Source organism: Meles meles, chromosome 2 (genome assembly GCF_922984935.1).
Source record: "Meles meles chromosome 2, mMelMel3.1 paternal haplotype, whole genome shotgun sequence".
In the NCBI taxonomy this organism is placed as follows: domain Eukaryota; kingdom Metazoa; phylum Chordata; class Mammalia; order Carnivora; family Mustelidae; genus Meles; species Meles meles.
The window spans coordinates 114,469,870-114,482,705 of record NC_060067.1 but is presented as its reverse complement, the minus strand read 5'-3'; the positions used below and the strand labels follow the sequence as shown (position 1 = coordinate 114,482,705).

Sequence of the window (12,836 nt, the reverse complement as noted above, 5' to 3'; positions counted from 1 at the left end):
GCTTAGGCACAGTGAGCTACTCCTACATTTTAGAGAAAGTTTTATATGACTGTAGGGAACTGTTCACCAGCCAAGTTCTCAAATGCCAGTTAGAGGCCAACCTTGTAAGCAGGCCTTCCTAAGACTAGGCAACCTCAGGCCTCCTTTGTTAGGTATTTATCCCAGATTCAAGAGCATTGGAGAAATTAGGTATTCTTAGGACATGATTGAATTTGAAATCTCTTTTCATTGAAATAATCTCAACCTAAACAGTACGATTAAGGGACATTTATTTTACTGGTCATTAATTATTATTCTATCTTTATTGATCTACTCTTCCAGCTGTTATTTTCAGTCATTGATGGACTTGAGTTTCTGTGCATGGAATTATTTAAGCAAGCAGTACCTTGATTTCTGTTCAGAAGTTAGTAGGATGTATTCTTTTTATAGTTGTTATAATAATTATTGTTATACTTCACCTGAGAGAAACTTCTATAATATTATATCATTTCAAAGTACATATTTATAATTTGAGCTACCTAAGACCTATGACAACATATAATTATAAATAACAAATGACTGGGTAATAAAAAGATCTTCTAAATCAAACTGGAACCAGCACAGATAAGGCCTCCTGTTAAGCAAGTAGAGTAACTCTGACTGAATGAGGACAATGGCCGTCTTGTCTCCTGTTTTCCTGTATTGTGGGTACAGAACACTGGATGTTCTGTTAAGCTGGGGATTTTGTCTCTTGTTTACCATTCTGTGGCCAGTGCATAGCACACTGTCTGGCATGTAGTAGGTGCTTAAATACTTGTTCAATGAATGAGTGACTAAGCGTTGAATAAAAAGAGTGGTAAGATGTCAGGGTAACTTAGTTCATAAAATACCAGAAGAATGTGAGAAAGAAGGGAAAAAATATCTGCCATTTCAGAGAGTTCATCAGGAATTCTGTAATCATTAGTTGTTTTAATGTAGGTGATTTTCTGAAAGATTGAGATAGAGAAGAATAGGAAGGTAAAGTTACCATATTATTTTGAAAGGATTGGCTGTAACAGTGTTTCAGTTGCCTAATTTCTCACAATAGACCTTTTAAAGGTCTATTTAAATTTTTCCAGGGTGCCTGGGTGGCTTGGTCGGTTAAGCAACTGCCTTCGACTCAGGTCATGATCCTGGAGTTCTGGGATCAAGTCCCGCATCAGGCTCCCTGCTCAGCGGGGAGTCTGTTTCTCCCTCTGACCTTTCCGCATCTCGTGTTTTCTCTCATTCTCTCTCTCTCAAATGAATAAATAAAATCAAAAAAAAAAAGAAAGAAAGAAAATTTCCAAAGTACTGAACAAATGTAATCTGACTTCTTCCCTTTCTTTTGTTTTTGTTTGATTGTTCATTTCAAAGAGAGACAGTCCTTCAGTCATAGTTTTCGAGTTTTTCTTTTTTAAAATATTGGTTAGTTAATATTTTTGTTTTCCTTACAGATTTGACAGATTGAGAAAATAAAGGATCATTGCTAAGTTAGTTTGCTATCACTTCACCAAAATGTTTCCTTATTTTCTTTCTAGCAACACCCAGGAGACTTCTCAGCAGTTGTCTCCATCAGTAGCTTCAGCACGGAGCATGCCTGAGAGGCGGGAGAGCCCAGCCTCCACCAGACCAGGGGTGGCGGGTCTCACAACTGCTGCTGCCTTCAAGCCTCCAGGACCTGCTAACATTGTCAAGTCACCAAGCTGGCCACACCCCAACCAAGCAGGTATGCCAAAGAAATCTCTTGCTTTTTGTTTTTCTTAAGTGTAACTATGAAAATGTTTTCCAGGATATTTGATAGAATTCCCTGGTGAAACTCATTCTCAACCATCTAAGCTTTAAAAAGTTCTGCAAGGAATAGCCATAGCTATTTTCTTCTGAAGTATTTCATAAACATTCTGTGTGCATTTGATATAGTTGCCCTTTGCTTTTCCTAATTATAGAATTGGGAATTGCTTTGTTCCCCAAATTATTCAAGAAGCATGTATGAATTGTAAACTTGGGGTCTTTTTAATGAACTGTATCATTAGAAGGTCAACCTTGGAAATACGACATATTTGTTTTGATGATATATACAAAATAACAAAAACAGAAGCATTCATTGTCATCAGTTACTGAAAAAATCTTTCACTTGTTGTCCTCTGAAGATTTATGAGATGGAAGTGGAAGAAGGTTACAGTGCCAGAAAGAAAACGTACTTTTTAAATTTTAATTGTTCTATTTTATTTGAGATTAGTTGACATAATATTAGTTCCAGATGTACAACATACTGTCTTGACAATTCTGTACATTCTGCTATGCTCACCATAATAAATGTAGTTACCATTTGTCACCATACAACATTATTATAATATTGTTGACTATATAGTCCCTATGCTGTACTTTTCATCCCTGTGACCTATTTAATTTATAAGTGGAAGTTTGTACCTCTTAATCCCTTTGAACTATTTTACCCCTCCTGCCAGCACCTTACCTTCTGGCAGCTACCACTTAGTTCTCTATACTTATGACTCTGTTTTGTTGGTTTGTTTATTTGTTTGGTTTTTAGATTCCACATATAAATGAAATCATATGGTATTTGACTTTCTCTGATTTATATTACATAGCATAATACCCTCAGGCCCATCCATGTTGTCACCAAAGGCATAATCTCATCCTTTGTTGTAGCTCAGTAATAGTCCATTATATGTTTATATCACATCTTTATCCATTCATCTGTCAATGGATGCTTGGATTGGTTCCCTATCTTGGCTGTTGTAAATAATGCTATAATAAATATAGGAATTGCGTACATTTTGTTGACTTAATATGTCTGTTTTCTTTGGGTAAATATCCACTAGTGGAATTACTAGATCCTATGATATTTCTATTTTTAAGTTTTTGAGGAGTTTCAATACTGTTCCAGAACAGTTGCAGCAAAATCTTTTTTTTTTTTTTTAAAGGTTTTATTTTATTTATTTATTGGACAGAGATCACAAGTAGGCAGAGAGGCAGGCAGAGAGAGAGGAGGAAGCAGGCTCCCTGCCAAGCAGAGAACCCGATGCGGGGCTCAATCCCAGGACCCTGAGATCATGACCTGAGCCGAAGGCAGAGGCTTTAACCCACTGAGCCACCCAGGCGCCCCTTGCAGCAAATTCTATTCCTACAAATAGTGCGCAAGAGTTCTCTTTTCTCCACATCCTTGCCAGCACTTGTTATTTCTTGTCTTTTTTATTTTAGCCATTCTGACGGGTAGAAGAATTGTGGTTTTCATTTGCATTTGCCTGATGATTCATGATGTTGAGCATCTTTTCATGTGTCTTTTGGCATCTGTATGTCTTCCTTGGAAAAATGTTTTTTCAGGTCCTTTGCCCATTTTTAATCAGATTATTTGGGTTTTTTTGGTGTTGCCCTTTATAAGTCCTTTATATTTTGGACATTAACCCCTTATTGGGCATATCATTTGCAAGTATTTTCTCACATTCAGTAGGTTGCCTTTTCATTTTGTTAATGATTTTCTTCCTTGATTTTGCTGTCATCCCATTAGCTTATTTTTGCTTTGTTTTCCTTGCATATTTAGACATATTTAGAAAAATGGTGCCAAGGTCATGTCAAAGTGATTACTGCCCATGTTTTTTAAGGAGTTTTACTATGGTTTCAGCTCTCAAAGTTAGGCCTTTAATTCATTTTTAGTTTATTTTTGTGTATGGTATAAGAAAGTGGCCCCATTTCATTCTTTTGCATTTAATTGTCCAGTTTTCCCAGGAACATGTATTGAAGAGACTGTCTTTCCCCCTGTTGTGATGTTCTTGCTCCTCTGTCACAGAGAAATTGACAATATAAGCACGGGTTTATTTCTGGGCTCTGTATCCTGTCTGTTGTTGGATTTTTCTGTGTTTGTGCCAATACTATACTGTTTTGGTTACTATAGCTTTGTAGTATACTTTGAAATCTGGGACTGTGATATCTCCAGCTTTGTTCTTTTTTCTCAAGATTGTTCTGTCTATTCAGAGTCTTTTGTGGTTCTGTACATATTTTAGGATTGTTTGTTTTTGTTTTGTGAAAAATGCTGTTGGTATTTTAGGGATTGCATTGAATCTGTTAATTGCTTCGGATTGTATAGCTATTTTAATAGTATCAATTATTCTGATCCAGGAGCATGGAATGCCTTTCCATTTGTTTCCATTCCATTCCATGGAATGCCTTTCTCTTCAGTTTCTTTCATCAGTGGTTTATAAGTTTTCAGAGTAACAAGACTTTCACCACCTTGGTTAAGTTTATTCTTAGGTATTTTATTATTTTTGGTGCAATTATAAATAGGATTACTTTCTTTATTTCTCTTTCTGGTAGTTCATTAGTGTATAAAAATGCAACAGATTTTGTGCATTGATTTTGTACCCTGCAGCTTAACTAATTTTTTTATTATTTCTAAGAGATTTTTGGTAGATTCTATAGGAATTTCTAAATATACTATCATGTCATCTTCAAATAGTGACAGTTTTACTTTTTCCTTACCAATTTGGATTCCTTTTTATCTCTTTTTCTTGTCTAATTGCTGTGACTTGGACTGTGTATTATGTTGAATCAAAGTGGCAAGAGTGGACATTCTTGTATTGTTCTTGATCTTAGGAAAAGAGCTGTCAGCTTTTCATCACTGAATATGACATTAGCTGTGGATTTCTCATACATGGCCTTTATTATGTTATGTGTTCCATATAAACCTACTTTGTTGAGAGTTTTTATCATGAATAGATGTTGCATTTTGTCAAATGCTTTTTCTGCATCTAATGAGATGATCCTATAGTTTTTATCCCTCATTTTGTTATAGAAAGAGAACATTTGAATAGTAAGGTCAAACAACTTGGTCTCAATCTGGAAACCTGAGTTTTCATTCACGTCCACAGATAAATAGCTTTAAGTAAAATCACTTAACCTCTTTGACCCTCCGTTTTCTGATTTGCAGAATAAAGGCAGACTAAATAATCTCCTGTTTCTCCCAATATGAATAAAGATGATGGCTATAGGATTAAAGGACTTCTCTTAACAAAAAGATGGAACCCCATCTCTTTGTACTCTTTATACTCTCTAAATGATCTGTCATCCAGATTCCTTTTACAACCTAGCCACTGATGGTTTAGAGTCCTCTGTGTCCTGAATTCCGTATCCTCAAAATTGTTGATCTACTTGCTGTTTCCAGGTGGCATCTCAAATGCAGCATGTCTGAAAGTATTATTACCCTGCTCTGGGAATGGTACATTCACCCAGTCACGAGAGCTCCAGTGTAAGCTTGAGAACCTCCCAGCTCTATCCCCACGTTCTCATAGCAACTAACACCTAATGATTTCATTTCTGAGTATTTCTCAAGTTTCTTTTCTCCTCTCTATGGTTAGAGCCAGTGCCTTGGTTCAGGCCTTTGTCATTGCAAACAACTTCTAAGTAGTTTCCTTGTCTTCTTCTGACCACCCCACCCCAATCAATCTGTCCTTCATACTGCAGCAAGTATCTTTCTAAAACTCTGATTTTCCCACTCTACTCTCCTGTTGCAGATACTTTACTGTATTTCCCTATTCCTTAACTTATCATTGAAGTCCATTTTCAATCTGGCTACCACTAACTTCTCAGTGTCATCTCCCACTGCTTCCAAATTATAATCTGTGCCATAGCCTTACTAAAGCATCTTAAGTTACTGACACATGCCGTGTTACCTTGCTTTAGAATGTTCTGGTCCTTCTTCATAGAATGTCCTTCTAGTCTTTCCTCATTAATGTTGGGATAAGAATTGATTGAATACGCGAGGGACTGCTTTTAAATATATATATATGTGATATATATATTTTAAGAATTGCTCTTAAGGATTTATCATTTACCAATATTTAAGAATAATTTTTATAGTTGTAAGAGTAGATTTTTAGTTAATTTAAGAATCCATCTTTTGCTTTGCATTTTCCATAGTGCTTAAATTATATTAGACACTAAATCCTTTTATGATTAATAAATTATTTTTTAGAAAAATACTATTTATAGTTAAAATTATTTCATAGTGTCATTTTGAATAATTTTGAATTACTGTTATATGTTACTCATTTTGCAAAGAAGCTAAAATTTTTTTATTGGGGAGGGCAAGAGATAAGCCATTACATATGAGCTAGGCTAATTTAAAGACTGCTTTATCACTTTCAAAAACTTAAAATATTTAGACCAATATCATTAGCTTCTGAAATTTCTGGACTGTTAATTGAATTAGCAAGACCCGTTCTCTTGGGAGAAAATGCCAACAGCTCAACCTCCTTTTTTAGTTATTTTCCATTTACTTGAAGCTTATCTATGAGGTGGAGATTTGCTCTAATTATTTTGTATGTGGATTAGACTATAGAAAATAACTTTAAGAAAAATCTCCTTGGTTTAGAATTGGAAGGAAACAAGAAAACATTTCTTAAGAAAGCAAGGGAACGACTGACTATCTGATGTAGAAACTGAAGGGAGGGCATTAAGTATGTGCACTGGAGAGGGCAAAGAATATATATACTGCTTTTATAAATTCAGAAACATGGTCTGACTGTTTATGGGTCTGTTAAAGGGACTGACCATTAAAGGGAAAAGAAAAAAATTGAGGCAAAATTCCTGGAGAAGATACTACAGCAAAACTACCACAAGAGGGCAACAGAATCCTGTCTTCTTTGAGTGTAATTTGTTATAATCATCAAAGCAGTCAAATAACACAACTATAATCATGATTCATATGGTCAGTATTTAAAAGATTATACTTTTTACAGAAAACATAACTTAATTTCAGTAAAATTATAAGAGTATAAACATTATATGACATTTAAAGCATTAATATCATAAAATGATGTACCATTGTGATCATAGTTGAATTACATCATGATGCTTAGCTCAAATTAGAAAATATTTGCGGAACTCCTGCTGTCTGTTTTGCTCTAGGTGCTACAAATTGGCCTTTAATGCGTATTATATGATGTAAAAATTACTTATTTTACACTATTTTATAAAAATTTTAAAATAAATACAGAATCTCCACCATATTTAAAAACAAAACAAATCCATCTCAGAATCTACTCTTACTATTTGGTAAGTAGTTTTAAGAGCTTCCTAATGGAAATGAAAAGGTTCTTTTGATTTAGAAGGGGATAGCTGTCTCATTATGGGTTCTTGGGTTCTTCACAGTTCTCCTGTGAAAACTATAGTGCCAGCAAAGGGGAGGCAAAAGTTAGAAAGGCCAGTTGCTGCCTAGCTGACTTTATCAAAGTATGGAGTTCCCTCACACGAAAAACTTCAGGCTTCTTTCTTTTGATACTTCACAGCTGTGTTCTAATGTAGGTGAAAAAAGAACCCCTCCCTACCATCATCATCAAAGAGTGACTGTTACCAGTGATGTCATTTTAAAATAAGTTCTAGAGTTAGGTGAGGAGGATGAGATAAAAATTACTGAGTTGCGTCTGTAACCCACTTTGTTGATCCTGAAATCAGTTTAATGGATCATAGCCAGTATTTTCATTTAAAAAAATGAAATATATAAGAATATTTTAATATATTAAGTATTTTAACATAGTAAGAGTAGGGAGGTATGATGTTATGAAAATGTGGTTTTACTTTGTATGTGTATATAAGTAAGTACAAACACATATATTTGGGGTCAGCAGGTAAACATGTATATTTGGGTCTTGGAAATTGTTTATTTAAGTATTTTAGACATACTCTTGTCTATTGTGATGACTAATACGGTTTTGAAATGATAGCCCCCCCCCGCCAAAAAAAAAAAAAACTGCATTGAAAAGACTGAAATTTTAAGACCTTCTAGTGTGTTCTGAATCTGTTATGGGTTTCCATTATTGCCACTAAAGTTCTGACTTTGAATCTTAGATCATTTCATTTGTGGTGTTACATAGCTTATGTTACCCCAAAGTCTTTCAGAAATATAGTAATGCTATAGAAGTCGATAAAGAAGAACTAGGAGTATATGTTAACAGCATTATAGTTTAGGTTGGATCATCTTTTTCTCAGGCATGGAGTTTAACATACACCCCCACACATGCATGCACAAGCTTGTCAGTGGCTGGAAAAGACTTATTTTATGATGTAAGATGTTGAAAAGTTCATAGTCTGCGTGAAAGTATTAAGATACAATAGAATTAAGAATCCAAGCTTGAGTTTTATATAATTTAGTAATACTATTTTGAACTTGCCCTGTGCCTTTAATACTTTAATTCAGATGTAGCAGTCCCTTTAGAAATGTTAACCTGATCTAGAAAGATAGGTAAAAGGTGACATTCTTCTTGTTAGTTTTCAGAATTGGGGGTTTGTACTTTTTTAAACTTAGATTTTCATTCACTGTATTTGTATGTCTAGTAGATTTTTTTTTTAAATATTTTATTTATTTGACAGAGAGAAATCACAACTAGGCAGAGAGGCAGGCAGAGAGAGAGGAGGAAGCAGGCTCCTTGCGGAGCAGAGAGCCCGATGCGGGGCTCGATCCCAGGACCCTGAGATCATGACTTGAGCCGAAGGCAGAGGCTTTAACCCACTGAGCCACCCAGGCGCCTCTGTCTAGTAGATATTTTAAAGATTAAAATCTTCATATTGTATACAACTAATGAGTAGTTAGAGGGATGTTGTCAAAACATTCATAAATTTTATGGTATAAGTTACAAATATGTTCCTGTGTTTATGTAGGTGATCTAATTTGCTGTGTAATGTTTTCCTTAGATTCTCTTTAGGTTACAGATTCCAGATTGTATAAGTTCAGTTCATTCGATGCAGATATAAAATATTTCTGTTTTACCAGATATAGTCAGATGGTCCTCACAAATTCAGTTTTACAAGTCATGAAGAGCCATTAGATGCTGGAAGCACATCAGTTTTCTAACTTGAGTTTAATTATATACAAAGTGAGAATGACTAATTCATTAGAATATAATCAGTGCTTTGCTGGACGAGGCCTATTGTTCATCTAACCAGCTTTGCTGACAGGTGGTGGCTCTGAAGAATAGGCATGAATTTCAGAAGGCCAGAGATGTTCCCTACATGGAGCATTTGAGCCTTCAGTTTCTTTATCTGTTAAAATAAGAGTCTAAAACAAGTTCCCTATGACATTGTTGTTTTGTATGTGTGTGAATAAGTAAGCATGTATGCATACACACAAATGGTGCAACATATACTGAAGGGCTACGTAGATGATACGTAGATGGTGCTCAGGAAAGGTTAAGTTTTTACCTCTCTGCCTTTTAGTGACAGTATTAGTAGCTCACAGTTAACATCCGGCAGAGCAGTTCGCATGTGACTTTTCAGCTTGAGAATGTTTTGAGCTCTCTGCTTCCCACACATGAAATGTTTGGCTTCTTAATAGAGCTTACGTGCCCTTTATTACCTTGTGCCAACCTCCTTCTGTGGCCTGTTTTGTAATAGAGTTCTTCATGTTCTCTGCACTCCCGTCACACTAAAGTTCAGGAGTTCACACCATTCCTTGCGCACACACCTCTGTGCTTTGTAAAGCTGCTGCTCTTATTTGAAATACTTTTCCACCCTTCTACCCCTGAAAAATTTCCATTCATTCTTCAAGACCAGATATTATCTCCTTTGTGAACCTTTCTTGAGTCCGCTGAATAATTGGCCATTCTTTCTCTGTGTTCCTACAAAATGTTGACGATTGCTTTATTATAGCATTCATCATATTCATTGTAATTTACATATGTGTCCTTCATCACTGTTTTTAGATCCTCTTAAGGACAGGGACCAAGTCTTACTAATATTTGTTTTGCACTACCTGAACAATACCTGGCCCAGTTTATAGGCCTTCGTCAATGACAGTGGCTAAATGAGTGGGTGGATAGGTCTGTTCATTATATTTTGGACATCTTCATATGATTTGAGGAACTCACAACACATTGTTCTTTCCTCCCGCCGGACTTGAAATTCCCACAACAGTCACTGAACAAACATGGACATGATATCTGCCAAAGGCTGCCATTAAAGACTACACATACTGCTTAGGGAGCAGAGGACTCCACTGTCCTTGAAGCATTAAACTGCCATCAGACTTAAAAGTTGTGAACATCAGGGGCGCCTGGGTGGCTCAGTGGGTTAAGCCGCTGCCTTCGGCTCAGGTCATGATCTCGGGGTCCTGGGATCGAGTCCCGCATCGGGCTCTCTGCTTGGCGGGGGCCTACTTCCCTCTCTCTCTCTCTGCCTGCCTGCCTATCTACTTGTGATCTCTCTCTGGCGAATAAATAAAAAAAAATTAAAAAAAAAAAAGTTGTGAACATCAGCAGTACTATAACTAGTACTTTATTATTTATTTCTAGTAATTAAAAAAGTAGTAATAGATCTGAAGCCCTAAGGTAGGAATTTTTTTCTTAAAAAATATGGGAATATATGGCCTATAAGGAACCAAACAGTGGAATGCAGAAGAAATACTGGGAATAGCCACTCATTTTGTCAATGTGGAAAAATTAACATGGATGCAAATTAAAGCAACAGTAAATAACAGAAATCAGAAAAAAAAAAAGGTACAGAGTTAAGTTAGATTACAGGGGCCAGGTCAGAAGGCAGGGAGGTCTAGATCAATGGAAAGAAAGAGACCAATAAAGTTCCAATGATGCAATCTTGAGATAGAATATTTGTTTATATTAGGGTTTATAATGGAGTCCTATTTTATGCAGGAATAAAGTGTGAATGCTTATGCCTACAGTAAAATCATATGTAGCCAATGCCCCTTGAATAATTTTAGAAAGAGGTCAAGTTGGAAAGGGAACAACATACGCAAAAGCCCTCAGAGAACTTGGCTTCTTGGAGGAAGAGCAAGTTGTTTAGTATATAGTGGCCAGAAAGAAAGTTGGATGGGTTAATGGGGACCTGGTCAGAAAAGGGCTTTGAAAGTCAGAAAGAAAGTCAGTGGATTGATGCCCTTAACAGATCTGTAAACTGGAAAGTGACAATCAGGTTTGCATTATTAGATCATTATAGTGTTAGCGTATTTAAAACCTCATTATGACCTCAGTGTAGGCATTAAGATTGGAGTCCTGGACACTAAATTAAGAGGTGGTTGAGGAAATCCAGGACAGTGACAATGATAATGTTACCCTAGGCAATGGCCATGGAAATGCGGAGAATTCTAAGGACAAGAGAATGCAGCTTCACATTTTAACCTGACTGGGAGGCAAGTTCTAACATTGCTCTTCCAAGGAGCTTTGGAAGAGAGCACGCACTTATCCTCTACTAAAACACTGGTAGGGATTGTATTTGGCTTGGAGAAACTGTACTTGGTTTTGAGTAGGTCACATTATGGAACAGAAAGTTGGTTGAATATGTCTAAGTTTTGTTGTTGTTTTTTTTAAAGATTTTATTTATTTATTTGACAGAGAGAGATCACAAGTAGGCAGAGAGGCAGGCAGAGAGAGAGAGGAGGAAGCAGGCTCCCCGCCAAGGAGAGAGCCCGATGCCGGGCTCGATCCCAGGACCCTGGGATCACGACCTGAGCCGAAGGCAGAGGCTTTAACCCACTGAGCCACCCAGGCGCCCCTGTCTAAGTTTTTTTAATGTAATATGTCTAGTTAGAAAATATAAGTATGAGTAGGTTGCATCTTGTATTATACTTGAGAAATAAATTAACGTTTACTTCTATAACATAATTTTATAGTCTATTTGTGCAGCATTTCCATAGGCAAGAACATTAATTACCCATAAATCATCATTTTCTAAATGTTTATTCTTTTCCAATTCTTTATAGTTAGAATTATGAGGTAAGTAGCTCTGGCATTGCATTCTTTGCCTTTGCAGGAAGGACTTGTGTTACATGTAGATATGGAAATAAACATTAGGAGATGGAAAAGGGGTTTCTTACAAGAAAAAAGAAGAAAAATTCTGTAGAACTTTACCAGTCAAAAATTAAAAATTAAATTAGCCATGTTGTATATGTATGTATATATGTATAAATGTATATATGTACACATATGTATATATAATTCAGAAAGCTTTAAGTTGATAGATATGCTTAAAATTTTTTTTTCATTAATTATAGGATTTTTCTTCTTTCCCACTTTCAAAATAGGTAGCTTGTAAGAGCATTTGTGATGTTACTTAATTGTAATAACATTATATTAAGTATTTAATAAATAATAATTTCTTATTCAAAATCATTAAGCTATATAATATTGGCTAATATTGTAATCATCATTTTCTATAGAAAGCTATTTCATAAATCCATTGAAAATAAAAAGCTCTGTTGTGTGTTCTTTTACCATAGTTAGTATTGTCTAGGTGTGCTAAGATTTTTCCTTTTGCTGTTTTCATTAGCATCTTTTATAGCTTGTAAGAATAATAACACCTTCGTGCTATCGTTTATTGGATGTACACACAATGCCCTGTTTATTCTTATGTCCCTGATGTTGACAAAAAATTAATAGATTTCTTTTTTTACTTTTATTGTTAAATATATCCATGGAGGCAGGTACTCTGTTGATGAAAGAAAAGGCATTTAATTGATGGTGACATACTCAGCACACTAGCACTATTTTATTGAATATTCGCCATCTGTAATCTTTGATACTCCTAGGAACAAATGTATCAGATTATGTATACATAGATTCTTTTATTTTTTTTCAAACAGTTTTTATTATATGTAGTAAACGCAAGGGCTCTTAATTTATGATAAGATTTGTAAGAATTGCTGATTTTTCTTAAAAACATGAATTACGTTTTGAAGAACACAGTGCAAATAAGCTGTAAATAGAAAAGTTAGGATCATTTGAAAGTCTTTAGGGACAGAGTAGATTTCTTTTGGTCAAATGAGAAAGGGAAAAAGTCACAACCTCTTCAAAATTAATATTTAGTTAATTTTAGCT

At 35.4% G+C, this 12,836-nt stretch overlaps 1 protein-coding gene across 5 annotated transcripts in view; it reads left to right on the top strand.

Moving 5' to 3' along the window:
- Positions 1-12,836, top strand: part of PDLIM5 (PDZ and LIM domain 5) — a 206,029-nt gene that overhangs the window by 155,297 nt on the left and 37,896 nt on the right. For all 5 annotated transcript variants that reach the window (XM_045994489.1, XM_045994512.1, XM_045994503.1 and 2 more), the window contains one exon: positions 1,539-1,726. In XM_045994489.1, coding sequence (XP_045850445.1) covers positions 1,539-1,726 — 188 coding nt within the window. The remainder of the gene's footprint in view (positions 1-1,538; positions 1,727-12,836) is intronic.